The sequence below is a fragment of the Hippoglossus stenolepis genome, chromosome 23 (assembly GCF_022539355.2).
Source record: "Hippoglossus stenolepis isolate QCI-W04-F060 chromosome 23, HSTE1.2, whole genome shotgun sequence".
Taxonomy (NCBI): Eukaryota; Metazoa; Chordata; class Actinopteri; order Pleuronectiformes; family Pleuronectidae; genus Hippoglossus; species Hippoglossus stenolepis.
The window spans coordinates 14,209,315-14,237,190 of record NC_061505.1 but is presented as its reverse complement, the minus strand read 5'-3'; the positions used below and the strand labels follow the sequence as shown (position 1 = coordinate 14,237,190).

The 27,876-nt window shown below is 40.7% G+C and overlaps 1 protein-coding gene across 37 annotated transcripts in view; it reads right to left on the bottom strand.

The window, feature by feature from the left end:
• Positions 1-778: 778 nt before the first annotated feature.
• The window catches only part of camk2d1 (calcium/calmodulin-dependent protein kinase (CaM kinase) II delta 1), an 82,850-nt gene continuing 55,752 nt past the window's right edge, over positions 779-27,876 (bottom strand). For 2 of the 37 annotated variants that reach the window (XM_047338717.1, XM_047338716.1), the window contains exons 7-22: positions 25,258-25,360; positions 24,152-24,235; positions 22,658-22,752; positions 21,770-21,892; positions 21,593-21,676; positions 21,337-21,379; positions 19,423-19,463; positions 17,457-17,489; positions 13,484-13,528; positions 12,252-12,300; positions 7,939-8,268; positions 5,378-5,398; positions 5,059-5,134; positions 4,852-4,946; positions 2,649-2,877; positions 779-2,400 (exon numbers count right to left, since the gene is read on the bottom strand). In XM_047338717.1, coding sequence (XP_047194673.1) covers positions 2,397-2,400; positions 2,649-2,877; positions 4,852-4,946; positions 5,059-5,134; positions 5,378-5,398; positions 7,939-8,268; positions 12,252-12,300; positions 13,484-13,528; positions 17,457-17,489; positions 19,423-19,463; positions 21,337-21,379; positions 21,593-21,676; positions 21,770-21,892; positions 22,658-22,752; positions 24,152-24,235; positions 25,258-25,360 — 1,455 coding nt within the window. In that variant the 3' untranslated portion in view covers positions 779-2,396. Of the gene's footprint in view, positions 2,401-2,644; positions 2,878-4,851; positions 4,947-5,058; positions 5,135-5,377; positions 5,399-7,938; positions 8,269-12,251; positions 12,301-13,483; positions 13,529-15,100; positions 15,161-17,456; positions 17,490-19,422; positions 19,464-21,336; positions 21,380-21,592; positions 21,677-21,769; positions 21,893-22,657; positions 22,753-24,151; positions 24,236-25,257; positions 25,361-27,876 lie in introns of those variants that run through there. The other 35 variants (XM_047338712.1, XM_047338711.1, XM_047338726.1 and 32 more) reach the window with 28 other exon arrangements.

The following is a 27,876-nucleotide window of genomic DNA, read 5'->3' as shown; positions in this document are numbered from 1 at the left end:
CACCTCACCGTCCCCTTCCAAATATGAAAGAGAACCTGAGTAAACCTTCATTTGTCATAAAAACTCAAAATGTGTTAAGTTTGTCCAGTCTGGGCTACTGTAAAAACATGGCGGCCTCCGTAGAGAGGACTCGCTCCTGATGTAAATATAAAGTATTTAAAGATAAAGGGCCCATTCTAGGGTAAAGAAAACAATTTGTACAATTTAGATGAAACACACTAGTGAAAACATCATTAGGATTATTTTATATTCAATTTCTGCCAATAGATCCCTTTCACCTAAATATTACACACTGGACCTTTGAAGCCTCACTATACTATGACATTAAATGCCTTACTATACTGACATTTAATGCCTTAATATTCTATAACATTTAATGCCTGACTATTCTATGACATATATGTTACTTAATGGACTATAATATTCCTAAAAGAACTGTAGATATTAAAATTCCAGACCCAACAGTTCCCACAATGAACAGGCACTCCCTCATTAACTGGAATAAAAATGGGGAAACGAGAAGTAGGTAGGATAATAATAATTATTGAGAATGCTGTGACATTTTATTTCCAACAAACAGCATATTTTGTTTGCAAACAAGATGGAATCACCAGCATGCAAGTGTACATTGATTTGGAAAATAGATCTCCTTAATGTATGTGGTAAATAACAGAGGACCTGATACCTTTAGAATAGTTCATATTATAAACACAGCTTGAGAGGCAGTTAAAACAGTAGAGAAAGAAGTTTATAAATAAATAAAACCAGCACAAATCAATTCATTTGGCAGAAATCACACAATTTATTTGATATATCTTAAACATACATTAGGTTTGTCCCATCATTGCAACATTATATACCAGTGTCCCATTGGGAATTTCAATGCATCTTAGGATGATAGAAAAACAATTGTGGTGTTTGTGGAACATGTGATCACACAGTAGAATGGTATGAATTTTCTAAACAATTCAGTGATGTCATTACTTGTATGCCTATAAGCAAAAACATAAAAAAGAAATATGCTGAACCCAAATCCTCAGTGAACCGTGTGACTCCATGTAAAAATGTGACTGTTTCCTTTCCCTCAATTTGAAATTAAATTCCCTGGTTCATTATATCCACATTAAAAACCTCAATTTAAGTGTTTAAACATAAACCTGTAAGTGAAGCCTACAATCCCCAACAGTGACACTATGATAACATAATTATAGACACATATCAATGACTAAAAGAGAATGTTGATTGGTAACTTCGACCAAAAATCCAATTGCTAACTGCAAAAATCCACAGGAAGTTGCTTCCTGAACGAGTTTGAACATCGTGATTCTACTTCAGTCCTGTCCAGTGTAAAATGTGGCGCTGTAAAACATTGGCATGAACATATTGAGCAAACATTCCAGGTGAAATAAAGGAATAACATCAATTAGGGTACTTAAAGAAATGCAATAACAACAATGACAAGTGGAGGGATCACCAGAATCACAATATAAAAAGTAAACAAAACCAAATAGAAAAACGGATAAAATTCACATAATTTGCTCTGCACTGTATGAAAATACGATTTAACTGGCAAAGAGTTACAGAATGGCCCTTAAGAAGTATACGCATCTCTAGTTTAGTTTACATTCTATCACGAGAGACTCTTCCCACATGCTGCCGTGCGACGGAGCTCCAGACGCACAAAATAAAACAACACGTTCCAAATGATTTTCCTTTTTAAACATGTAGTTAGGTTCCTAGTAAGCATTCTTAATGCAGATGGATACTACAAAAGATAGAGAGAGAGCAACTTACATCAATTACCGAAACCTATACATCACCAAAACAAAGCAAGCGTGTGTCTGAGCTATAGCAGATGGCAATTCTGAAAAGATGCACGAGTAAAAAGCAGATATGTGATATATTGGTCTTTGTGCCGAAAGGCGAAAACATCACAATAGCTCATGAGTCCTCAATATGTGCAATATTCAAATGACAAACTCTCACTACAATGATAACTGGAAGTTTCACATGTGTGACCAGCCTCTTAAAAACGAATCAACTGGCGCCTCTGAAAATCACTTCTATTTAAAAACGTACTGATCTAAAAAAAACAACAAGAAAAACTCAGCGTATTAAAACATGTTGTGGATGGAAAGATCCGGAAATGAACACCACCACGCACTCACAACAAAATGATATCGTTAACGATTTCTCCCTCAATTTGCCCCCCCCCCCCAACGCGTACAATAATCTTCAGTCCAGCAGCGACAATATGTAAACAACACACTGAGAGGGCTGAGCTCTAGCTGTTATGGGCAGGGATTGGCTGAGGGATTCGATGGATTCTTGGTAGGCGGGGTCTCGTCAGCTGACTGCAGTAGGCTGGAGGGCGTTTGTCGTCGCAGATCTTCAACTCAACTGGAACAGGAAGGACACGAGCTTTAACAATTACATAAAATACAAAAAACACGTGAAGCTGTAGTTTTTCCCATTGAGAATATGAAAGGTGTACCCAGTAACAGTGATGTCATTTATATGAGTGCACATACAATTATTGGATAAGGTGTAAAAGTTGGGATTTATTTGTTAGGCCAGACAACTCATTGTGGTTTTTACGCAAAGAAAAGAGGACAATCAGAGCGGCAGGACGCCGGAGGGGACATTACTTGGTGGGCACGGTGGGCGAGCCGGAGCGGTGGAAGTGGATGTTCTGCCACTTGCTGTCGCGGCGGTGCCAGATGCGGGTCTCCTCCGACTGCATGGTGCGAGGCATGCCGCCGCCGTCGATGTACTGGGTGAGGCGGATGTAGGCGATGCAGGCGGCCTCGTCCCCGATCAGGTGGACGTGGGGATTGAGCAGGATGGTGTGGATTGGCTGCTTCCCCTTAGACAGAGCTGCAGAGGGAGAGAGACATGAACAGGAGGCTTAAACTGTATAAGTCTATTAAAGAGCCTGTCTGATTTACAAGGTGTCACTGTACATGTAAGGGATTTGCTTTGTTCTAGTTGAAAAATAAATATTGGCATATGTATTATCTGACTTTTCCCAAATATCAGTGCCAAATTCATTCTTGAGCTAGATGAGGCAATACAAACGAGCTCTGTGTGTAATCATCTGTGCAGTGAGGGATTATATTAACATTTCAGGTCAACCATCTTTTGTTCTACATCCACTTGGGTTTGTTTACAGCACAGCCCTGCACAGAAATGTGTTCCTGTAGCCTCATTACATAAACTGTCTTCATCAGCGGTGGTTCTCATCAGAGCATGATGAGCTCATTTAAATAAATGTAATCTTGAGGCTTTTAGTACCATGACATTTCATAGACTACATCCAAAGATCAAAGCTACTAATCACTTTAACATTTAAATACTCGCATTCAATTCAAAGTTTTCCACAGACGAGCTGAGGTGAAAGAGAGACAATGTTTCCAGGTTTTCTTCCCATCTATTCATTTTACATTTGGCAAAAAAAGGGTTTTCTGTCAGGAAGTGAGAAAATGTTTTTTGATAAAACTTAAAAAAGGTTCAGTGTGTAAGATTTAGGTGAAAGGGATCTATCTGCAAACATTTAATATAAAATAATCCTTGTGATGTTTTCACTAGTGTGTGATCACCTTGAGTGTATGAATTGTTGTTTTCTTTACTTTAGAATGAACCCTTTAATATTTAAATACTTTATATCTACATCAGGAGAGGGTCCTCTGTATGGAGGCTGCCATGTTTCTTTTACAGCAGCCCAGACTGGACAAACTAAACACCTTTTATGACAACTGAAGGTTTCCACAGGTTCTCTCTCATGTTTGGAAGGGGAGGGTGAGGTGAGGGGTATTCAGCTGCAACACGCAACTTCACCACTAGATGTCACTAAATCTCAGTGTTTTACCCATTTAACCACCAAGTCTGGTTTAATGATTGAACATTGTTTTTCTTTTAACTAGTTCTCCTGACTTTTGAAAGCCTCAGTGGCAGAAGGTCTACTTTAAAATAGTTTTTGCCAAAAGTGAGACGTGACATGAAATGTTACATAACCTGAAAGTAAACATGAGGCCAAAATGTCTATTATAACAACAAAAACTAATTTAAAAATGTCTTTCCCCCCCCCATCTGCCTCTCAGGGATTTGGTGGGTTATTATCTTTTAACTGATTCCACAGATGAAAATAAAAGAAAAATGATCCAGCCAAAAAGAACTGGCCTCTCAGGGCTTCCATAGAGTTTTCTTCAAGGACGCATTATATTTCATAAATACATGGATGACTCCGGTTTATCGTTTACATTGTTACATTAAACCAATATCTGCAGAGGTGCTTATGTGCTTTTAACATGTGGGTTACGTGCTTTTGTTTGTTCTGTATTCATGTTACGAAGATGCCAACACAATCTTCAGATGAGCCAAGTGATCGCTTTTTGTAACAAACAAGAATTTCTACACATGGCAAGAATTTCTACAACATAATAAAATAATTCCATTAAAAACAAGAAAGCAATCTGGCAAATATAAATCCTGATGGTCTATGACTTTGGATCCAGATTCAAAATTAATTAAAATAACTGTTTTCTATCATTAAAACAGATGGGGAGGACTTTGCAACCTTGTAAAGAAATGTTCATATATATTCAAGTACACATGCTGTACTGTTCCTGGTATCTAACAAGTTTTAAGTGGTGGTTTTTGTATCATGGTTTTGACACTGTGAGAACCACAAATCAAATAGCATTTGTCCGATGTACTGAAGTGAAACATACGATTAAAATAAAAACTTTGTTCTAGCACCATCTTTGTCTAGACTACATTACTTTATCTATTATTATCCTAATCTAAAAATAATAAAAGTACACGACACCATCTGAGACAGAAATTTGTTACCGTTCTCAAAGTAGAAGCGGTGGAAGTCGGTGCCCTCCACCAAGTTTCCCAGGGCCTCAGGCTCAAAGGACGTGAGGCCGGGATCACAAATCTTCCTGAAAGAGAGCACGCAGGCAGGAAAAGGTCACATTAATGCAAAGACTGAGAATATTTGATGTTACATGTGGAAATGATTCAGATTAAAAATATTAAAACAGTTGAACTGACGTGTAGGCCTCAAAGTCTCCGTTGTTGATGGCCTCAATCAGCTGCTCGGTGACTTTAATGATCTCCTGCTTCCGAGCTGAGAGACAAAGACAAAGTTAGATTTGCAAACAAAATTCCTGAGGAATGTGAAATGAAGCACAAATTAAAGTTAAAAGAAGTTAGTGTGAAACATGAGGACGACACCGATCCAACATCACAACATCGGGACGTTCAGGGACAGAAAGAGCCACAAACTAAATTAAATAGACACAGTATGAATGAAGGAAAGACGGGTAGGAAGTTAGTCAGCATGGTTCAACATGGACGACATCAAAATTACCTTTCATGCTAAGTAGGTAAGCTAGGAGACAATGGATGGAAAGAATAAGTGCGGTTGTTGAGGCTTGATAAAAGTATAACCACTACTGACACTTAGAATATGGAGATGAGTGGTAACATGGTGGAGTCAATGAATGAGAAGGTTTCACACACACACACACACACACACACACACACACACACACACACACACACACACACACACACACACACACACACACACACACACACACACACACACACACACACACACACACACACACACACACACACACACGCTCTAAATTCATTTTACCTCCCTCAGTCTCCAGTCCACTGTTGTTACCAGCGAGCTGAACACTTACAGTCCGCTGCTGTTTAAGCTGCTGTGCACTCATCCCCTTCACTGACACCAAAACCAAAACACTAACAGCCAGGAGGTGAAACATGTTCCCATCTAAATACTCCCTCTTTGCTCAGGACCAAAACTGGCAGCTCCAGCAGGTAAAGAAACAAAACACGTTTGGACTAGAGAAAAAACAGAATACCCCACTGTGATTGGCTGGTTTTGTAGAAAGCCTGACGCAGTAAAACCACTGTTTATCCTCCGTGGACTCTGCTTTGCAAACGCTGTGTTGACCAGCTGGACAGAAACGTTCTAGATAAGTTTGCTTATGTACACGAGTTGAACATTTTTACGAAACAGTCCAGATAGCGTTTGTCCACAGTGACATTCCCCCCACACGCAGGGTGGTTTAAGGTTCAATGTCTTCTTTTGGGAAGTTTCAACAGAGCCACAAACCCAACACTAGACTGGTTGTCTAGAGGATTTTACTATGAAGAGTCAGTTTGATTAGTGAGAACTGCAGCAAGTGTATTTATCTACATCTAATGTAGTTCTCTCCTTCATTGGAGAGGGATCCCTCTCTTCTTACTCTCCCTGAGGTTCCTGTGTTTTTTGTCTTCACCCTGGTCGAGGGTTAAGGGCAGAGGATGTTACACCTTGTGCTGATTGTTAAACCCTATGAGGCAAGATGTGATCTGTGGTTATGGGCTATACGTTCCACAGATTGAGCAAAGCGTTAGTTCAGGCAGGCTCAGCTCACCTGACAGCTACAGTAGCTGATCTCAAAGCCAGTCCACATCAGCTCACTCCCTTCCATGCATTCACTGGCAAAGCTCAAACAAGGCACCTTATCTAAGCTGCGTCAGCCTGCCTCCCCCTGCTGCTTCCTCTGCAAGCCGTTTTGCAACCCACCTCCACCCCAGCTCCCCCTCTTTTCATACTGTGTTTGATTTACTCAGTGTCACTTCTGTTGTCACTGAAGCCCGCTCTGTTCTGTTTGGGGGGGGTCTTGCTGCTGCTCTCCCTGTATTAATCTTTCCATGAAAGCACATGGAATGGTACAGAGAGTTGTACCATACCGCCAAATGTAACTTGTGCGGATTCAAATTAAGATTTCTTTGAACAAGTGGTCCTGACTGAAAGAAAATTAGGTTGATTTTATAGTTAGTTACCCACAGATTACTTAATTAAGTTTTTGTTAGCGTTAACAAATCTACTTATTTCAATACTTTACATTAAATAATAGGAATATTATTTGCATCATAACCTTTTTTTTTTACTATTCAACAATAGTTAGTATGATTCTGTAATGGAAATGTCTCCAAACAATAGAACTGGTTATGTAGGACTTGTAATACATGCGTAATATGTAACTATTTCTAATTTGAATGAATTGTTCTACTTTTTAAATGCTTTTTTATTTTTAAATTGAGCTATTGTTGCTTCACTGTGCACCAGTTCACAACAACCTAATCCAAATAAAGCTTATTATACTGCAGAATTGCTAAACACATTAATGTTTGATACAGCTAGGAGTCTATAAAGTACATACTGAAAGTAAACTTGAAACTTTTCCATACAAAGGCTACAAAACAATCCTCAGTTAACTGCTCATTTAAAGCAAAGAAGAAACACAGGAAATAGTAAGCACTCACAAATTAAAAGGACAAAACACCTGAAAGTCTGTGTCACGAATCCACAGCTTCAACACTGTTAAAATCCTCCACGGGAGAAATCCCTCGCAGATCTAAACTAGGGCCACGACACGTGAGGAAGGGTCACACACACAGTCTTCTGATCTGAGGGGGTCAAAAGCAAACTCCCATTGAAGAGAAGTCAATCTATCAATCTAATTGTATTTGTATAGCCCATATTCACAAATCCCAATTTGTCTCATAGGGCTAAAGAAGTCAGGGTGTTGTGAGGGCTCCTGACCGGCCTGTGGGGGGTGCTATAGGACAGCAGCTCTGCACTCACATAGTTTAGGTGTGGTTCAGTGAGCTACACAGGAAGTCTGTCAAGTGAAGTGTGTCGCCTCCCACACTTGCATAGTGATCAACATGCATTTTATTTAAAGTAAAGTAGACTTAACTAAACTAAGTTACACAAATTTCTCGACTACATGTTCTAATTTCAGGACTTCTGCAAAGAATATGCAGTTCTACTTCCTGTTAAAATGGGTTGTATATCAGAAGGGGCTGAAGCTCACAGCTCCCCCTCTGCAAATTGGAACTTACACTGGGATTTGGTGGGCAGGGGCAGCCCATGTTGGGGGCCGGGCCCCTGTGTGGGGGTCTGATGGGGGCCACAGTAGCATATGGTAGGTTGGTCAGAGAAAAAGACCAGGAAGGAAAATATGAAGAAGAGGAGCAGGTAGGCAGCCACCAGTGCCAACAGGATGTACTGGACGAACTCCTGACCACTGGGCCAAACGCTAGGAGAGTACCAGCAAGAGGAGGAGGAGAAGGAGGAAGAGGAGGAGGAAGAAGAGGAGGAATGGGAGTGAGATGAGGAGTGGTCTAAATGCTTCAGGTGGTAGATGGGGGGACGGGAGGATGGAGAGTGTGCTGAGAAGAAGAGGTTGAAGGATGGAAGGAAATGTAGACCAGCATGTGGACACAACAGGAATGGGGGGAAAAAGTGAAATGGAGAAAATGAAAATGTGAAATGAAGAACACATGAAAAGCAGGAAATGACAATGTTCAGAATAATCATTTCTTTCCTTAAGCTGAGAACAACTCAGCTCGGATGGAGGGAAGATGATCAGGTAGACAGAACAACAGGGATGTGAGATGATCCATTTCCTCAGGTGAACAGCGATGACGCAGCAGCCTCGCAGATTATTAAAAGGAATCCAACAGTTTCCAACAGTTTAGGAGACAGTCGCGAAAAGACTGGTTTGTCGTCCACCAGCACAGAGAGAGGTCTAGCAGTCCCTCCAGGATGTCACAAATTCAGTCTCTGGATTATGTGAAGGTGGCTTTGCACTTTTGTCAAATTGACGCAACTTGTCTACAAATTTGACCAACTATCATAATGTCATAACAGATCTGAGCACAAAACGCTGAAGCACACATGGATCAAGAACCAAAGTCACTTCCGTCCTTCTGCTTGTGAAGACGCAGACATTTGTGACTGAGGTTCTTCACCAATAGGGGAAACGTGGTTCTGCACTGCAACATGGAAAACTTTCACACAAACAGAGCAGAGAATAACACAGAATATTATAATACACATCACCAGACTGAAAGAAACAAGCGGAATTATATTAAATATGCCTGGTTAGTGTTTGTGTGGTAGAAATCACAAAGTGAGAGAGACACGTGTTTGTGTGTCTGTTTGGAGACTGCTAAGGGTTAAAAAGTTCCCAATCAAATAATGTGTGTAAGGTTTATATATGGGTCATTGACGTGACGCCTATATTTTCTGTCCGACTGCATTTTCTTCTGTTAAAAAAAGGTTTAAATACATAAAGAAATACCATATATATGTAGTACCTCTCCCATATATGTACACACTTTAAATTTCCAAAAACCATTAGTTATTTCAATGTTTCTGTTTTTTAAAGTGTCAAAATATCATGAGGTGCGACCGTCCGGCCATGACTGCTGTTGTGAAAACTTCTTTGAAATTACTCAAAATCTATTCAAATTTATTTTCTGCCATATTTGGCATGATTTCCAAAGTCTTTTGTAATCCTGTAATTCTGTGGCTGTAAACTTTGACTGAACTAGAAAATATCATGTGGTGCGACCAAATGTGGTGAGTCCATTGCAGAGTGTTTTACATGATATATATATATATATATATATATGTCCTAGATTGGGAGTTTTGGGGCTTTTTATATTCAATTAATGATTTATATACATAAAGTACTTTATTTTAGTATTATTTGGAAAATATTTCTATGCAATTAGAGTATTTTTCCCTAATATTTCAGAAACAACGGTTTATGTTTAATTTTTGTACAATATCATGAATAAATACCACCCCAAAAATGTAACATGTAATTTTATCTCCGTTATTATGAATTTATTAGTAATTTATGTGTTTATTTATTTATAACTGTTTAAATTTATTTTACCAGATGCCAATTCCAAGCAAAATAAAAAATACCAAAACATCTTAGATCTTTTAGATTCAGTATATTAGGCAACATCTTTCCCTAAAAAAGCCTTAAATCCTTGAGGAACCGTTCGATAGGATCTTTATAAAGTCACATTTTAACAGCAATATATGGCATCTGGTTAAACTGTATTCTCGTTCGCCACTATTACATCAGCATTAATTGATTTTTGGCCAATTGGGGCATGTGGCTATGTTATGCTGGTCTCACATTATGCATGGTGTTAACACTTGATGCTGGGCGTGCCCGACACTCGGTGCTGGCACAATCGTCAAAATGACAGCAATCACAGTTTCATGCTTGGGACACATGTAGCAGGTTTTTGAGCTAGCGTTCCATACTACCATACTTAAAAATATGGGCTATACAAATAATATTTGATTGATTGACTAGTTATCAATACAAGGCTATAGATAAGTACACAGGAAATAAAATCCACAACCAGATGAACACACACCAAGTTCTCCAGCTGCCTCTTTCAGATTAAGCTCTGCTCAACTTCTGCCATACACAGTGCAAGCAAATAGAGCACAAGGCAGTTCCACAACATATGTCACCATCCCAGGCTATCACAGCTTTAAAATGTGCTAAGAAGGTAAAACTTTGTGTTTACAGTTTGTTGGTTTGTTTACCTGCCCCCCAGGTGACCACGAGAACATCATATTCATCATATAAACCTACACCACTGAAATACGTGCTCCCTATGAAGGACATCACTGCCTCCACTTCTCAACCAGCTTCCCAAAGAGAAGACACAGAGTGCTTTACAAAATCCATTTAGTATGGAGGAAATTAAACACTCTTAGGACACAGCCACCAGCCGTCCATCATACATGTAGGTGTTAATGAATAGCATATGCCCTCATTGCCATTCCTGCCACTAGCTCCTCTGCAGGCGGACCACTGCTGTGAAACTCGCAAAAGATGTCATGATTAAAATCTTCCCCCAATTTCATAAAGATTTCTAAGCCTCTTTGCAAACTGAGAGTCTGATTGAGAGCACACTCGTAAGACAGAAGAGCAGCTGTAATACAATATGTGCTTGAGAGAATAATAGCAGAGAGATTTTTTTTTTTTTTTCTGGGGGGGACGACGACACATCCTTTCCTTAAAAAAAGGAACACATCTTACTGAACACTATAATAAGAAGAGCAATTTCAAAGCTCTGATGAATGAGGTTACTGGAGCATTGAGGAATGACGATCCCGTCAGCCATGAATAACAATGGAGGCCATTATAAAGGGCATGAGGCATGTCTGTTAATGGACCTGTGTACATACTGGAAGTATGGATGCGCAAAGAACGGGAACGTGAGGAACGTGAGGAGCCCCAGGAATGAGAAAATTCTTTGTAAGGTGGTAAAAAGACGGAATAACTCAAATCTAATTTGTCTGATAGATTCTCTGCTCTATCAAAGGTCGCTGCTGTAGAGAACAAGCACACAACACACACAGGAAGGCACACAATCACAAACCAATTACAGTCCCTGGTCAAGTCCAGCTGAATATACTTACTTCACCGATAAGACACACAAAGGTCCTTTTTGCAGTTCCTGTCTGTTGTTCTACTATAAGCTCTGATGTTCCCGGGATTTAAGTGTCTGTAAACTTACACTGAACAGTCTAACACTTCCTGTAGTTCAGTCACAAAGCAGTCAACACAGGGGACCTAAGCTCTGCTAGAAGCCTATTTGTGCTACTGAGGATTGAAACCTGAGCACTATGCAGTTTATTAAAAAGTATCTCACAACACAACTGCAAATGTCTGGAGTTTATGTTTCCTTTGAATGTCCAGAGAGGTCCAGAACAAAGATACTGGACTTGCATTCAAAATTAGGCTAAGTTAAGGCTGGAACACCAACTGGACAGAGTGAATATTTGCCCTTGGGCCCCAAATGTGAGTGTTTTCAGGCCCTTAGTGTCTGGGACCCCAAAGCAGCCTAATCAGTTATTTAGTTGGTGGTAATTTGGTCATGCAGCTATTCAATGGTCCCACCTCAAATTCTGGATTTCAAACATCAGTGCTGCGTAGGCTGTCCATTCACATAATCTATTTCAAATGATTTTGCTGACTGAAATAAATTTGTGCTCCACCAAATTACCATGAACAGCCACAGCAAGGCCCCATAGCTCAGTCCAAACATGGTTTCATTACATGGTACTGCCCAACAGGAAAACATAAGCAGCATGGACAATGAGAGATGAAAGATGTTGAAAAGACAATAATACAACATGCAAGATATTCATGCAATAAACAACAGATAAGAGGGTGCAGTCAAAAACATTGTTAGTTAAAAAACTAGCAATAATAGGAGATCAGTAACCAAGAGAGGGAAAAATTGGGGGACAGACTTTTACTGAGGTGCGAGGGAGCAGTCCTGCTAACAGAGTGGTGTTTTGTATTGGTTGGTCCAAACCTCCCTACCTCTCACGTCCTCGTCCTCGATGGTGGTGTTGGCGCTCTCGCTGGACTCCTGTGAAACAACGCATAAAAAGGTCAGTGAGGACAACCAGGCAGTCGACAGACGTGCTGAGGACATGGGACAAAAAGAGTTCCAGCAGCTCCTGTTGCTGAACTCAGACATTCAACAACATCTCTACAAAGAACAGTTGGTCAAATTGGCGATGAAAATGGGTCTGTAATGTAATAGATGTTTACTATAGGTTCATATTTTGTTGGGGTTTACTTTTCTTTATGAGTTTAAGCGTTACCTGTTGGTTTGTTAGTGACCTGTCTGACTTGCTCAAGTTTCATGAACTGTCTCAACGTCATCTCAGATCTCAGCAGAGAATACAATCTTATAATTGAATGTGCAAAACACATGCATCTCTTTCTATAACCAGTTTGGCTATTGAACACTACTTTTTACAAAATGTGATAAAGTAAAGAATGACATGTGAACATTGTACAAGAATAAAGACCAGGATTTTCCCTCTCTATTTTCATCCCTTTGACACATACGTAACATCTCATGTTACACGACACGTTACTTGTACAATGGATGAACAAATATCCGATTTTAACAAACACACAGGGTAAACAGAATATTGTACTGGTACGTGTGATGGACTTAAAAACAACTTAACACACTTGGGCACAGACACACATTATGCTTAACTATGAACAACAAAACCATCATGTCACTGCACAAAGCAAAAAACACAAGCATGCATCCCTCTTATGGATTATACATTATAATGCAGATCCATACATAGAAGCAGTAGATGGACTTCAGGCTATTCCGTTAAGGATTTGGCTTGGGGAACAGCTTTCGAATCCACGGTTGCATGGACTACGTTATGTTCCAATAACATGCATAATCCCACTGTCACACAACGGCAATAGTGACTGTGATGCTATGATGACAACATCAGCACCCGCTCGTCAAAGGTCTCACACTCTCTGCCACACAAGATTACATCGTTTCTACATTCAGAAATATCTGGAGATCTTACAAAATGGAGAGCAAAACACAAAACTGTAAACATGGATGAGCATTATTAAGTTAAAGAATGACATGCAACAGTTGATAACAGCATGCGACACGAGTCCATGGCCCCTTGCTTTCTCATTTGACAAACATGAGGCTCTACTCTAAACGGCACACACATGTCAGCCGCAAACTACAGCCTCAGACTATCTGACCCACTGTATACCTTGTTTCCGTCAGCTGGGTTGTGGATTACAGTGGTTTGAGGCTCCTGATTTGAGAGGTCGGTGCAGAACAAAAGTGGGTTAGGGGAAAACGTTGGACAGGAAAACACTTTGCAAGGAAAGGACATAAAAGTTGTGAAGGAAGTAAGGGTAACCGGCGTATTGGCCATTAGGGGAAAATGAAGTTGGAACAGAATCACTACAGCATTCTGCAGCATACAGACAGACGGGATGTTACAGCAGTGGAAGTTGTGACTATTCCATGAACTTCAGGTAAAGAACATCAAGTATTTCACCACAGATGATTAACTTTCACCCAGCACTGACAACAAGATGGCAAAAACACAGACACCATGGTAAATGACCTGCCTTTCCTGACATCCAACATTCTTCTTGAAGCTACAACACCCAGGACAGATTTCAGATGCAAGGCAGAGCAATCACACACACAACGTTACAGTCACATCAAACATGAACCTGTAAAGGTCAAAACAATATGTGAGATATAAAACAAATCTGAAAGGTTAACGGAAGCTTCCAACTCGCAAGTATGCTATTGGAAAGCTCTTTGCTGTACACCGGTGCTGACTAGCCAACTGGCACTTCATGTGCACTGTAGTTTGAATCAATGGTACAAAGCTAAATCCTTAAAGGAAACATGCAACATTTTGTGGCATAGACTTATTTGTTTTCTTTCCAGCTACTGGTGGAGAAGTTTGATATCAATCTTAGTCCCTATGTTCAGTACAGAGCTGGAGGATGTGGTCAGCCTGTTTGTCCAATGGGACCAAAGCTGGAAGATGCTCTTTGACAACTTTATATTTCCATTTGTTTACAGACTGAAATAAAAATACAGTGTTAATTACTGGGTTGTAAAGGTGTTAACAGTTTCCCCCTGCTTTCAGTCTTTATGCTAAGCTAGGCTAATCACATCTGGCTAGAGCTCTGTACATGAACCACATAAATAAGACTGGTATGAATTGTCCCTCGTGTGCAAACAAAACACAATGAATGGTCAAATTTCCCAAAATTTGAAAGCTTAAAGCTCTGTTGCATGCTATGCTCGCTAAAAGTGCAAGCAACAGATTATCCTTTGTAGGGATTGATTCGATTCACCTTCAAATTCTCAGTCACTGTGGTCGTGAAAATGCTTCCAATGGTTATTTACAGAAGACAAAAGACCTCAGAAACATATGGCTACTTGACTCAGTCTCGGCCCATTAACAAGCCAGTGTTGACTCCACTTTGACTGACAACAAAGACTTGACCTGTGGCAACAGTGCCTTAGAGACAGCTGACATGCAATGGCCCCAGTACTGCCATTACAGTCATCATCAACAACAAAGGTGAATGTAGCCCATGTACAGCAATATGGAAGTGCAATGAAGCCCCCCTGTGTGTGGACAGCTCATGCTACACAACCACTAAAGACATATGAGGTCCGTAAGCTTTATGGAGAAAGAAAAAATACCCAATCACCATCAACAATAAAGAGAGATAGGTGTAGACTTCCACAGAGCTGAGTATTGAGGACAGATGTCACTGACAGTATGGACAGATGGACAGTTAGACAAACAATCATGCAAAAATGCAGGCAGTGAGGCAAGCAGACAGTGTACCAGAGAAGGAGTGGGGACAGGCTCTTTGGGGCTGGTGACCACATTGGCCTTGTTGTTGATCTGGAGGGACAGAGTGGACAGACAGGTAGACAGGCGGGACAGGGCAGAAGTGACAAGGCTTAGTGTCCAAACACTAATGCGAGCACCTGCTGTGGAGGGAAAACGTGGAGCATTGTGCTCATGAGTTCCTGTCAGCGACTCGCACCTGTTTGATCCGGCCAGCACAGAACAGTTCAACTTCAGTTTTTAGTCCGAACAGGGTGAGCAAATCAACCACTTTTAATCAAACTCACAGAAGTCCACCATGAAAAATAAAGTAAAATGAAAATTAATAAATAAAAATAACCATACTACATAAAGTGAAGAGTTGATAAACCAAGTTGGAGATCTCTCATCACGGGCCTGCAACCAGTGTTAGATGAAGACGTAATGACAGTGTGAAGCAAACCAAGTTACTCTGTAGTATTCAATTCAAACTGTTCTCTATGAGACCTGGATAAGGGACCTGGCATGAGAATGATGGGTTTTGTGCGTTTTCCTGGCAAAAAACAAATTCTCCCTTTGCACAAGAAACTACAGGGAAGTTCTCATTTGACTTGATGGGTTTTATTACTTAGCACAAGGATCCACGATGGAACGCTTGAGGAGATTACATGCCATATGGCCTGAATATGACACGTAATCCCCTCACAAAATACACTTTGACAAGCAACGTATCTGCAGCCATGCTAGCAGCTCTGTGAAGCTTTAACAGTGATGTTTTTCGGTTGATTGCTAACATCAACATGCTCACAATGACAATAGTGACATGTTGATGTTTAAAGAGAAATGTTGACCATCTTAGATTAGCATGCTAATATTTGTAAATTTTTTGGCCAAATTCCATTGGAATACAACTGATAGTTTCAGGGACTTTTCACTCTGAACCAAAAATACCAGCCTTAGGTTGCCAGTAGATAAAAAGTCATGAGATCAACTACATCATCCCCAATCCATCCAAAAGAAATGGGGATGTTTCACAGGATAAATGAAAATTTTTGATGAGCTTGTGGCCTTGGAAGATTAAAAGGTAGAGGGTCAAAGAAAGAGTCAGGTTCCTCTGGGGATCAGAAATGTCTGCAATAACAAAACAACCAAATCACATAAACAGGAACGTTAATAACCAAATTAATGTTTGTTCCAAGACATGCAACGATGAAAACTAAGATAAGACTCATATAAACAGATGAACACCAGGTAACAGGTTCAACAATGTTGGACTAACAGTTTGAAGTGCTAATCTACCATGAGTCTACTATGATATTATACTAAAGGTTTAGCAGTATTTAACTTGTAGTACTACAACACAATGACAGGTGTCGTTTTTTCCCCATCAACTGAGAAGGTACAAGGAGGAGGGTCAGATCTAGACATTTCCTGGTTTGCACTTTGCTGAAAAAGAAATAAAGAGTCTGCAATTTCTCTACGTTTTTGCTCAAAGGCTGGGGATGCACTATATGAAGCAAACCTAACTTAAACTACCTGATAATCACAACTTACTTTACAGTTCAGAGCAAGTTGGTGTTTTTATACACAGATGATGGTTTGAAGTGTGTGTTCTCGTATTTCGACTCCCACGTTCAACACCAGTGAATAAATGGCATTGATTTGTGAGCCTGAAACCAAACTCTGCACTGGATAATGATACAGTTTCTGTATAAACCTGCCATTTGTATACCCAGAGAAAAACACAATGACAAAGCGTCAGTATGCATGCTGATAATGACTTAAAGTCAAAATGATGAATAAATGTCTTTGCCAAAAGGGACAGACTGATCATATGTCTCAGGTAAGATTCATTTTAAACAGAACTGTTATCACTCATAGTCCCATCTCCTCCTGTTTACAATCATAGAAGATAAAGGACTTAAAGTGGATTGTCTCAGCAGCTCTGTGTGGCCACAGAGACATAGTTGTATAGTTGGAAAAGGTGGATAAATTAACCACTTGGGCATTAAACATGATTGCGGCTGTTTAACAAGATCAGATCCAGGGCTGTAGTCAGGATAAAAAACTATTGAGATTATGATTATCTAAAATGATCTAACTCATCCTCAAAAGAAGTTTGCTTTAGTTCCTGTATTTTTTTAGATCCAAGTCTAAAAATATAGTCATCACCACGAGATTCTTGACGTATTCTGGAATCTGTGAAAACACTACATATGGAGTTGGTATGATTTATACAGTCGGCTCAGTAAGGTTGTGCCTCCCCAGCCTTTAGCAGTGTGGAGCATTTAAACACAAGGGCTTTTCTACAGCTAACTACCCAATGCAGGGGTCTGGATCTGGCTAGAAGCAGCAGCGAGCTCAGGCCTACCCTCAAATGTTCTGAACTCTCCGTCTTCCTTTTCTACGTTGAGCAGCCACACCACAACAAAACAGAAATGGATCTGAGTGTGACTGTGCAACCAACACTCACATACACACACATAAGTCTAAATATGTTTTTTTAGACCATATACTGAAATGCACCGAGCAGGTTAAGTGGCTTTTGCACAGGCTCATCTGCCACAATAATGAATAACTGTATCAAATAAGCCCACAATAATTCCATTACTCATGTGATCAAAACTGGACTAAAAAAATAAAATCACATTAGCATCTTTATTACCCGTTGATCACAAACCGCTGTGATTAAGCCTATATTCAGTAGATAAGCACACACACATTTGAGAGCAGCAACAGTGGTGTATTTGGATTAAACAGGTGGGCAGTTGGAATGACAAACAGTAATCATTGTGACTGAACATGCAAGACCGCCACCACCAGAAGCTCATCAGAAGAAAACAAGAAAAACACATTAGTCATTCAGGCAGCTCTGATGAAAGAGGAGAGAGGAAATCAGTTGAACCAGAGTTACAATAATCAACATGGAACTTGGAGAGCGAAGGGAGAACAATTCTTTGTAGACCCATTGGTTTCGGTTTCACCACAAACTGACTGAGAAGCCTCACCACTCTCATGAACCTTGATTCCGCCAGATGTCTGTTTTTTTTAAATTTCATTTATTAATTTATTTTGAAATAGGAAAGGCTCTGACACACTGTTCACCACCTGCTCAGCACCAAGCAGCAGACAGACAGTCAGAGAGCAGCTGGGGAACAAAGTGGAGCTTTTAGCAGCTGAAGCACCAGCTTTAAAAAAACCTCATGTGCTGTTGTGTGTATTAGCATTTCTCTGTTTCCCTCCAGTCCTTGTCATACACAAGTGCATTAACTTACATTAACATTTGAGCACAATAAATAAACAGGTGATTTGCCCTTAAGTCACATGAATAAGATCTGCTGTGACCAGAATTTGTGAACTATTTTCTACAGCACAAATAGCCCAGTAGAAATGGAGGACTGTGAATTATCCACCTAATTGTCTGCACTTCAGAGGTATCAGCACACACACACACACACACACACACACACACACAGTGAGACACCTAACACTAACTTAACCTAACCCTGAAACCAAGTCTTAACCCTCAAGTAATGTCCTCACTTTCCAAAATGTCCTGACTCCATGCTTAAAATTGTCCTCACAAAGATATAAGTACAAGGACACACACACACACACACACACACACACACACACACACACACACACACACACACACACCACACACACACACACACACACACACACACACACACACACACACACACACACACACACACACACACACACACACACCTAACACACTTAACCCTAACCCTGAAACCAAGTCTTAACCCTCAAAGTAATGTCCTCACTTTCCAAAAATGTCCTCACTCCATGCTTAAAATTGTCCTCACAAAGATATAAGTACAAGGGACACACACACACACACACACACACACACACACACACACACACACACACACACACACACACACACACACACACACACACACACACACACACACACACACACACACACACACACACACACACACACACACACACACACACAGTCATCACTTATTCCAACAGTTTCCTCATATCAGATAACAAACAGACGTTGCAGAGGGGGATCATTGTTGAGAAATGTGTCACATCCACTTGGGAAAGACATAATTTCCCTGCTGCACCTCAAGCTCCTTTATTACCAAGGCTGTAGTGTGGCTTTTTGTTCCCAGACAACGCTACAGCATTTGAGAAACAACACTTAAAACATATTTTAAATGAAGCTAAAGCTGCTGAGGTGCAGTAGAAGGTACAGATCCATATGAAAACAGTAGTACAGGACATGTAAGCTTTCTGTACAGGAAATGAGAGGAGCCAAGAGTGAAGAGTGAAATGGAAGCTGGACTTACTTTGACACCGTCCGTCTTTTTGTTCAGCAGGCTCTTGGCTACTGTTGAGAAAAAGAAAAAAACAAAACAATGGAAGGAACCGAGTTGCCAGCTGGAACGCGCGCACACACACACACATACATACACGTACACACACAATGTCTATTCATGTTTGGCCAATTACATGCGACCTCAGACAGGGCCCTGTTAGAATTGGAAGCAGAAGAGAAAAATGCAAATCAAGCCAGGAGATGAAATGAAACTTAGTGAATCATTAGTCTGGCACATGGAATTAGATTCATCAGATGAGACTACAGGAGACACTGGCAGCAGTGCTGAGTAGACACCACAGCACTGTCCAGGGAATTCTCTCTTTAACTTGTCTTTTTTCCTATTATTCCTTCCCCTGCCCACTTTCACTCATGCACTTATGTGTCTTATCTCAAACACACTACAACATACAAACACGATTTAGTTGAAGGGGGAGTGAGGTGAAATTATATGAGAGGAGTTTATTTTCTCAGTACTGTTATCGATAATTAATATTTTTTCAGTCAACATGCAAGCACAGTTGGAGACAGAGGTGGTAGGAGAGCAGAATGTGGTGCATCCTCTACGACAGTGAGGGGTTTTACTGTCAAACCACAGACGCGCGCATGTTTATTAACTGACAGCAGCTTTTCTGTGACATCAGGTCTTTTAGCAGCCATACTGGAGGGAAATGTTTGTGAGAGAAATGTGAAAATTTACAGGGACAGTAAGGTTATAGTGGCCTACTGTGATAACTGGTCTGTGGAGCTCAGATGAAATGATCTCATCAGGTGGAGGTGTTTATAATTGTTTTGTTCAAAAGCCATGACTCAAAACCAGTTTAAAATCCCTAAGTAGAATGTATAGGATATTATCCACTGTTAACAGTACTCTAACTGCGTTTAATTGTGTCTTCTCCTACACATAAAGTCTTTGGTAAAAGAGGGGTTCACTTTCTTTTCAGTAAAGGAAATGGTACAAAAGTGATCTTTGCCCCCAAATAACTGAAAAAACTGAAAGTCAACCTGTAAGACTAATATTTGACTATGCATCATTACCCAGCAAAACTGTCATTACCAGGGGGATCATGTTTTCACCCCAGTCCATTTGTTGTTTTCTATGCAAAAACTACTTTATGGATTTCAACGAAACTTGGTGGAAGGATGGGGCATGGGCCAAGTAAGGCCCATCGAAATTGGGTGCAGATCCAAGAATTTTCACCTCCCAATTATCTGCAGTTCAGAAACAATGGAATTTGACGATATTTATGTCTGAAGCTGTTTTACCTACAATATGGCTGCACACAGACACTGTTCGTCAGCTGAAAGCCGTATACTGGTGTTTTAGTAGACATGACATGCCTCAGAACCAAACCTGACACAGTAGTTTGACACTGTGGAGAAGTGTATACTACACCGAGGACTCTTACCTTACATATGAGTTACCACACAAGAGGGGGAAGGAAGAAGAACAAAAGTAAACACTGACGGCATGTTTGCACTGACATCGATTGAAGGTAAGTGACAAATAATAGAATTAACATGAAGGAAAAGACCATAAGCTTGCCTGTCATTTGTCATAAAGAGAAAATAATCAATACTGCTGGACTCAGTTTGAATGTTTTGCCCTTTAAATGGACCTGAAGATAGGACTTTATCGATCCTTGTGGTCATTCATTCTCTGCTGAGAGCAGATGATAAAAGGAGGACGGATGAAGCTTAACGGGCTCTAAAGGCCAGAACAGTTTGAATACCAGCTACTCTCAAGAGAGCAGAATCTGAAACAATGTGTAGATATGCAATGTAACAGAGACAGAAGCAGAAGCACTATATTTCAGGTGGGACTGTCTTGTAATACTAAAAGCGGGACTGCTGTCACATGTCATCATAACTGGTTGATTCCTACCTGAGAAGTTGCGAGTGGCAAGCATGGTGGTCAGGATGGCACCCTGTGGAGGAACAGAAACCTTTATGACCTTTATGTTTACACATGACTGGCTCTAACAGATTTTTTTGAAAAGGCCGAGTGGACCGATGTTTAAGAAAAAAGAGTTGATCTCTTAACTTTTCCCCAAAATGCAGAAACTGAACGATAATTCTTCTTTCCTAGACCAAAAACAGGGATTGCCTCATCTTGTATCAAAGCACTTGTTGTCACTTACCTTGAGTTTCCTCCTGGCGTTGAATTTCTTCAGGCACTCCACAGTCTCCTGTCTGTGCATCATAGACGCCACAGTGGAGCGTTGCTGTAAACAGAAAGGAAGTGCGTTTATTTATCTGGACTCAAGGAGGAGAAGGAATGAACGTGTACCAGTGTGCGTTTGTGTCGGGAGACGTACGCAGATCCAGGGGTGTTTGAGTGCGTCTGTGGCAGTGACTCTCTTGGCTGGATTAATGGTCAGCATCTTGTTGATCAGGTCTTTGGCCTCTGGAGTCACCGTGTCCCACTCGGGTGATGGGAACTGTTAACAGAGAGACGCCACAGAAACCATTTACAGTGCCCCACCATCAACATTAAGAAGCTGTAAAAATTCATCTGACAAACTGTATCTTCTCATTCACTAAATGCAGACCAGAAGATAGAGATTGATAAACCGTTGTCAATAATATTTAAAGAGATATATAAAAACAAAGGCAGCACAGACCAAAACGACTGTCAACTTGTCCTCAGACTGGAGATAGGGCAACAAATCAGCTCAATTTGGGTCTGAAATGCAGCTATATAAAAGCACTCCCTCTCTAAAACCTTCATTGATAAAAAGCCTTTGCAAACCTTGAAGCTTTTTGACTCGCCGCACCTACTTTACTACTGCCGTCTGTTTTTATGTGCAAAACTAGAATTACCACACCGCGGCAGTATGCCTCCACCAACCAGTGAAGTTTACATCTACATAAATTTGCTTTCTAGATTCACATGAGGTCACCATGAGCTTAGACCACTGAAATCTAATCAGTTCTTCTTTAAATCCAAGTGACAACTGATCAAATGTCGAAGAAAGAGTCCGAACAAATGTTTTGTGAGGTCACAGTGACCTTGACGTTTCACCACGGAAATCTAATGCATAGGAACATGAGGTTACCTGACCTCAAATGAGTACATCTTTGAGACCAAGCGACCATTTGTGCTGACTTGTGATTATAAAACATTTTTGTAAGAAGTTGTATCATGTATCATTGATAATGATACGAGAGAGAGAGAGAGAGAGAAGAGTTACTATACAACTCACATCATAGGCTCCAGCTTTTATCTGCTGGTAGAGTCTGTGCTGGTCCTCATCCCAGAAAGGTGGATATCCCACCAGGAGGATGTAGAGAATCACACCTACAAAACACACACGCACACAGTGTGTGTTAGTATTTACAGACAGCTCAATTTACGTTCAATAAATACATTTTCAAGCGGATACTCAGAAATAAAATATAGCAGAAATAAATTAAGACAGAAAATAAGACAATTCTTTATTAGTCCCACAACGGCGAAACAGGAGCACAGTCAAAAAATAGACTTCAGTAAAGGAAGAATAAGAAAAAATGCTATATAAACGCAAGGGCAAATCTAAATGGAATAGTAATAATATATACAGTAAAAGGATTGCAACTTCGGTTGAGTACTTACATATAAAAAAATATAATATCCTGACATTTTCCCCATTACCTCTTTGAAAATCAGTTTCTTACTTAAGCGCAATGAATCATGGGATATGTTGGGCCAGGAAGGATCCACCCTTTGCTCAGGATGCTCCCGGTGTTTTGTTTGGTTTGCAGTGTATTTAGTTGAGGCACTCACATTTTACCATTGATTAGTGACTTATTATGTTAAGAATATTATGTTTTGCTGGTGTTTAATTAGTGCTAATAAATTCCATGCCTATTCAAAGGGTTGCTGTGTGGGCCTCCCTTCCTAATTATGCACTCAAGGAAGTCCAGGCATAGCAGTTGTAACAAACACAAACCTGTGCCAAAGTTTGCCGGTGTTATCAGGGACAGCTGGTTTTCCATTGGCTGGCCTTTTGCCAGGAAAAGATGAAAGGTCCTTTGTCTGACGGCAACAGTGTGACCACAAACACAACACAGGCTATTGTTTCGGTGGACCCCGTGGGCAGGCACAGGTGTGTGTGGAAAGGAGCACGAGTGTGTGTTTTCAGCCAGAGTGTGTTTGACCTCTCAGACCCAGGTGGCCTGGCCCATCAAAAGTGTGTGTAATGAACATCAGTGATGATTAATTCAAGAGGCAGGAGCCCTCTGTGGTACATGAACTACACCAGGCAACACACACACGCACGCTTTGACAGTCCACTGGGCCACTGATGTGGCAGTGGTTGCCGATTTTCACTCTGACTGCAACATATGGGCTAATGTGTGTTTGAGAGAGAGAAAGACATTTGTCTCTTAAATAGAGCATTTTTATCTTTTCAGTTAACAGTTGATGGTTGGTCAACCAAAGTAGGTGAAAAAAAAAATCATTCAGCACATGCCCAAATGCAAAATTCCATTGTGTACGCATGCAACGGGCCATGCCTTGTAGGGTTAGATACTGAGGTTAAAGGTGTTTACAGAAAAATGTAGAAACCTTGATTTCAACTAGTGTGTTCTTGGTCTAGCGTCCCGTGATACTCCCAAGGAAAAGCTTTTGATTGGCTGTTTCGGGCCAATGCATTTGTGTGTAACCAATAAACCTGTTCCGCTGGGTTTCCCCAGATAAGAGAGGCAGAAAATCTTACCACAGGCCCACATGTCCACCGGCTTGCCGTAGGGATCTTTCCTCAGCACCTCTGGAGACAGGTACCCTGGTGTCCCGGCAAAACCTGCAACAACACACACACGCAGACCAATATTAAACCTGACCCCCTCCTATATATTGAAGTCTTATAGAAGCTTGTTGTCCAGTAAAAGGACAAACACTTCACGTAGCTGTGGAGAGGAGCAGTGGTCCAATAAAGTGACGTTTATGAGCCGAGGTTAAAGGAAAACATCCCTCTGTGGGTGAGAAGTTTGGCTCACGACCAGCAACACTCAGCCTACTTTGAAACAAAGTTCCAGCTGACTGGTGCTACAGTCAGAATACAATGTGAGGCTGGAGCTGGGGGAACAGACCAATTATTTCTCTGTCCTTCAGGGGATAGGGAGAGAAATAGACCTGATATCCATCCAGTCCAAACTTGATATGAGAGCCAAGAGCAGTGGTACACCCAGTCCCTTTAGATAGGTGTGAGGTAACAGGGGAGTTTCTTGGGCTCTGGCACATCTGTGAATCTTCATTTGATTTTGCCGGTAAAAGAAAACTGGGCCAAAAATGTAATTGTTCTATTTCAACTTTTGCAGCAAAGTGATGAATAATGTCCATGAAAGCACATACGTCACATCAAAAGTTTAACCAAAACTTATTTTGAACCCACCCATCAAACACGATGTGCCCAGTTTATTGAACCATTGAGAAAACAAAAGTTGCATCAAAATCAACACCCTTCCTAACTTTTCACGCTACAGAATAATGTAGAAAAAATAGGCTACAGTTACACACACATACAGATAGATATTGAACTTCATCTGTTGCAGAAAGCCATCTGATGTTTGATCATCTAACCCTTACCCGTATCTATAGAACAAACATTATCAGGCTTTGTTCCAGTTGTGACATAAAACCAACTACAAGATCCACTTCAAGACACTGAAGGGTGAACTTGAGCCTTTTAAGATAAAAATCCTACAACTTCACCATGTCAATTACATATTTCATTAAACTGTGTTAATAAGAACATTGAAAATACGAATCCTAACATTTCTGCAGGTTATGAAAAGAGGGTTAGGGTTAGTTGTCTGTACTCACCGAACCATGCCTGCTGGTCTCCCTGCACCTCGATGGCCAGGCCAAAGTCTGCCAGTTTAACCGCCGCCCCCTTCAACTTGCTGGCGAGGAGCAAGTTCTCAGGCTTGAAGTAAAAGTATGCGAGGGAAAACTTTCAGTACCTTGCTCTGACATAGTGATTCCATTATAAAATTTAAATGACTTTCTAGTGTTTAAGTAACCTTAAACACCACAGGGAGGGTTATTGTAGTTCACAGTGTAATAAGAATAAGGAATGATGTCATACACTGTGTCAGCGTTTAGCAGTTAGCACTAATGGCTGAGCTGGAGGCTGAAGTGTAGCAGGTGTCAAGTCTAACAGAAACTGTAAGTGTCTCGAGGAGGGAGGTGAGACAGAGACAGACACCACTGACTCATGTTTAGCCTGATTACTCTGCGGTTCAAGTCAGGGGCCACGGCTGACCTCAACCCGGCGGGTTGGCCGTGCAAGCCCAACCGGTGGGTAAGGACCGGGTGAGAGAGGCGAACAGTGACAAACCCCAGCAAGTGGAAGAGGGGAGGCGGCTTCAGGAGCGGTTGGCAGAGAATGAATAATGTAGTTGCTGACATTTTTGAAGCAGGAAATTATTCAGGGTAACTGAGCTCAAACATAATAAAAAACAAAGGGGGAGCGTTCTGCTTTTATTCTGCAACAATTACCCCCAGTTATCTTTCCAGCACCGTGTACCCTGGTTATACAGCAAGCCATTATTCATTTTGAGGTTGTCACATACATTCCTTCTATCAGATTACTTCATTTGAAATATGTATAGTGTTACATGGACGTATGCATTTGCATTTCCACATAAATAAGACACAATGAACCTGTATCTGACTTGATGAGAGTCTGAAAAAAATCCCCCAGAAACTAGAATACAATTTAAGACCCAGGGGAATATTAAAAAGTGCTAATACAGTTCAAAACCTTTACATCTACTAAATTTAGAAACTAATAAAATAACCTCTCAGCTGGAAGATTCTGAGATCATAATAACGAAAGCCTCTTTCTGTTTCTTTATGAAGCTGCTATCACCACCTTGACCTTTTTGAAAGCAATAAAAGAAACGTTCAAATGAAATATCTGGCCTCCAATCGTCTGAGAACTAAGGATTAGTACCCGTCTTTAAACAGAACTCCTGTCCGAACTAATCCTGTCCCTATGTGATCACTCCTTTGAAATGTATGAACTCGACTGCATCACACAGGTCACACGCCTTTTGCTCAACTGGTGGTTTCATTTTATATATTTACTATTTAATGACATCTGTTTGATTAAAACGTGAGGTCCTCTGCCAGGGCTTCTGTGTGTTGTGCTGTCATTGTGTTGCGTGTGTCCAGTCTTTTGTTGCAGGTTCCTGGTTGGGTGGAGTTGGAAGCCATCAGGGAAGTGGAGGCCGCTGTCCACTGCCTCATCCTGGCTCATGTGGACGAGCTGCCTCCTCTCTTGCACAACACGGAGTTCTGCTTGAATTTTGATTTTTGCAGTAATAATTTAGCATCCTTTTTTTGTTGTCCTGCAAGTCCTATTGGTTTAATTTGCTGTGTTTATTATCTTAGTTATATGAAAATTTGTTTTCCTCAAATAAAATGTCTTTGTTTTAGTTAAAACCACATTTCTTTCATTTGTCACTTAAAACACTTTTTGATCATATCATAAAATGACTCGGGTACAAAAAGAGGATTTTTTATAAATTCTAATCTCGGAAGCTTAATATCTGAGAGACACATCAGGTTGGATGGGGATTTTTAGAACACTTCAATCAATCTGTCAATGCAAAGATTTGTTGAAGTATAGAAACTGTCAAATGACTGCTTATGAAACCAGATACAGAAATACATGTAGGTCTGAGTAGTTACACCCAGTTGCCTCTAACTGCCTCGACTGAATCTATCAGTCCTCTAAAACAAGTAATTGGACAAGATCCTGCTCTAGTTACTCAGCCAATATGATTAAGAACTTGGATCTCTTCAGACCACATATATATATGGGAGCAGATTTAATGTACGTCTGAATGGAAATACAGATGTGACAGGCTCAGAATGACATATGGTTCATAAGGCTCTCCAAACACTGTCTACACATCATCTTCACACTTCATAATTATCTTTGCTTTTCATTCCAGAAGGTATCATACATGCCATTCCATTCACTGAAGAACAATGGGATTCCTTTGATCAGTGAGTGTGTGTGTGTGTGTGTGTGTGTGTGTGTGTGTGTGTGTGTGTGTGTGTGTGTGTGTGTGTGTGTGTGTGTAGTGTTTGTGTTTGCTCAAGCTGTTAGTAGAGCATGTGGGAATCCTGAGTCGTGCAGTTCAGGAGGGCATGCTGGAGTCAGATGTTTGAGAAGGAGGAGGAAAGAAAGGGAGGGGGGCAAAAAAGGGATGGAGGGAGGAGTGTGGGTAAATGCATTCATCAGCATCATGCAGTCATTGCAAACGCTCGACCCCGGTTTTCTTCACCACAGCCCACCTCAAAAACACCCAATCCCAGCCCTGGAAAACAACCATGTAACCTAGTAGAGAGGCAAAAAAGGGTCAAATGAAGGACAAGAGGGAAGGAGGTAAAAATAAGTTTTAAACGTTGCTGTGTAAGGCACTGTGT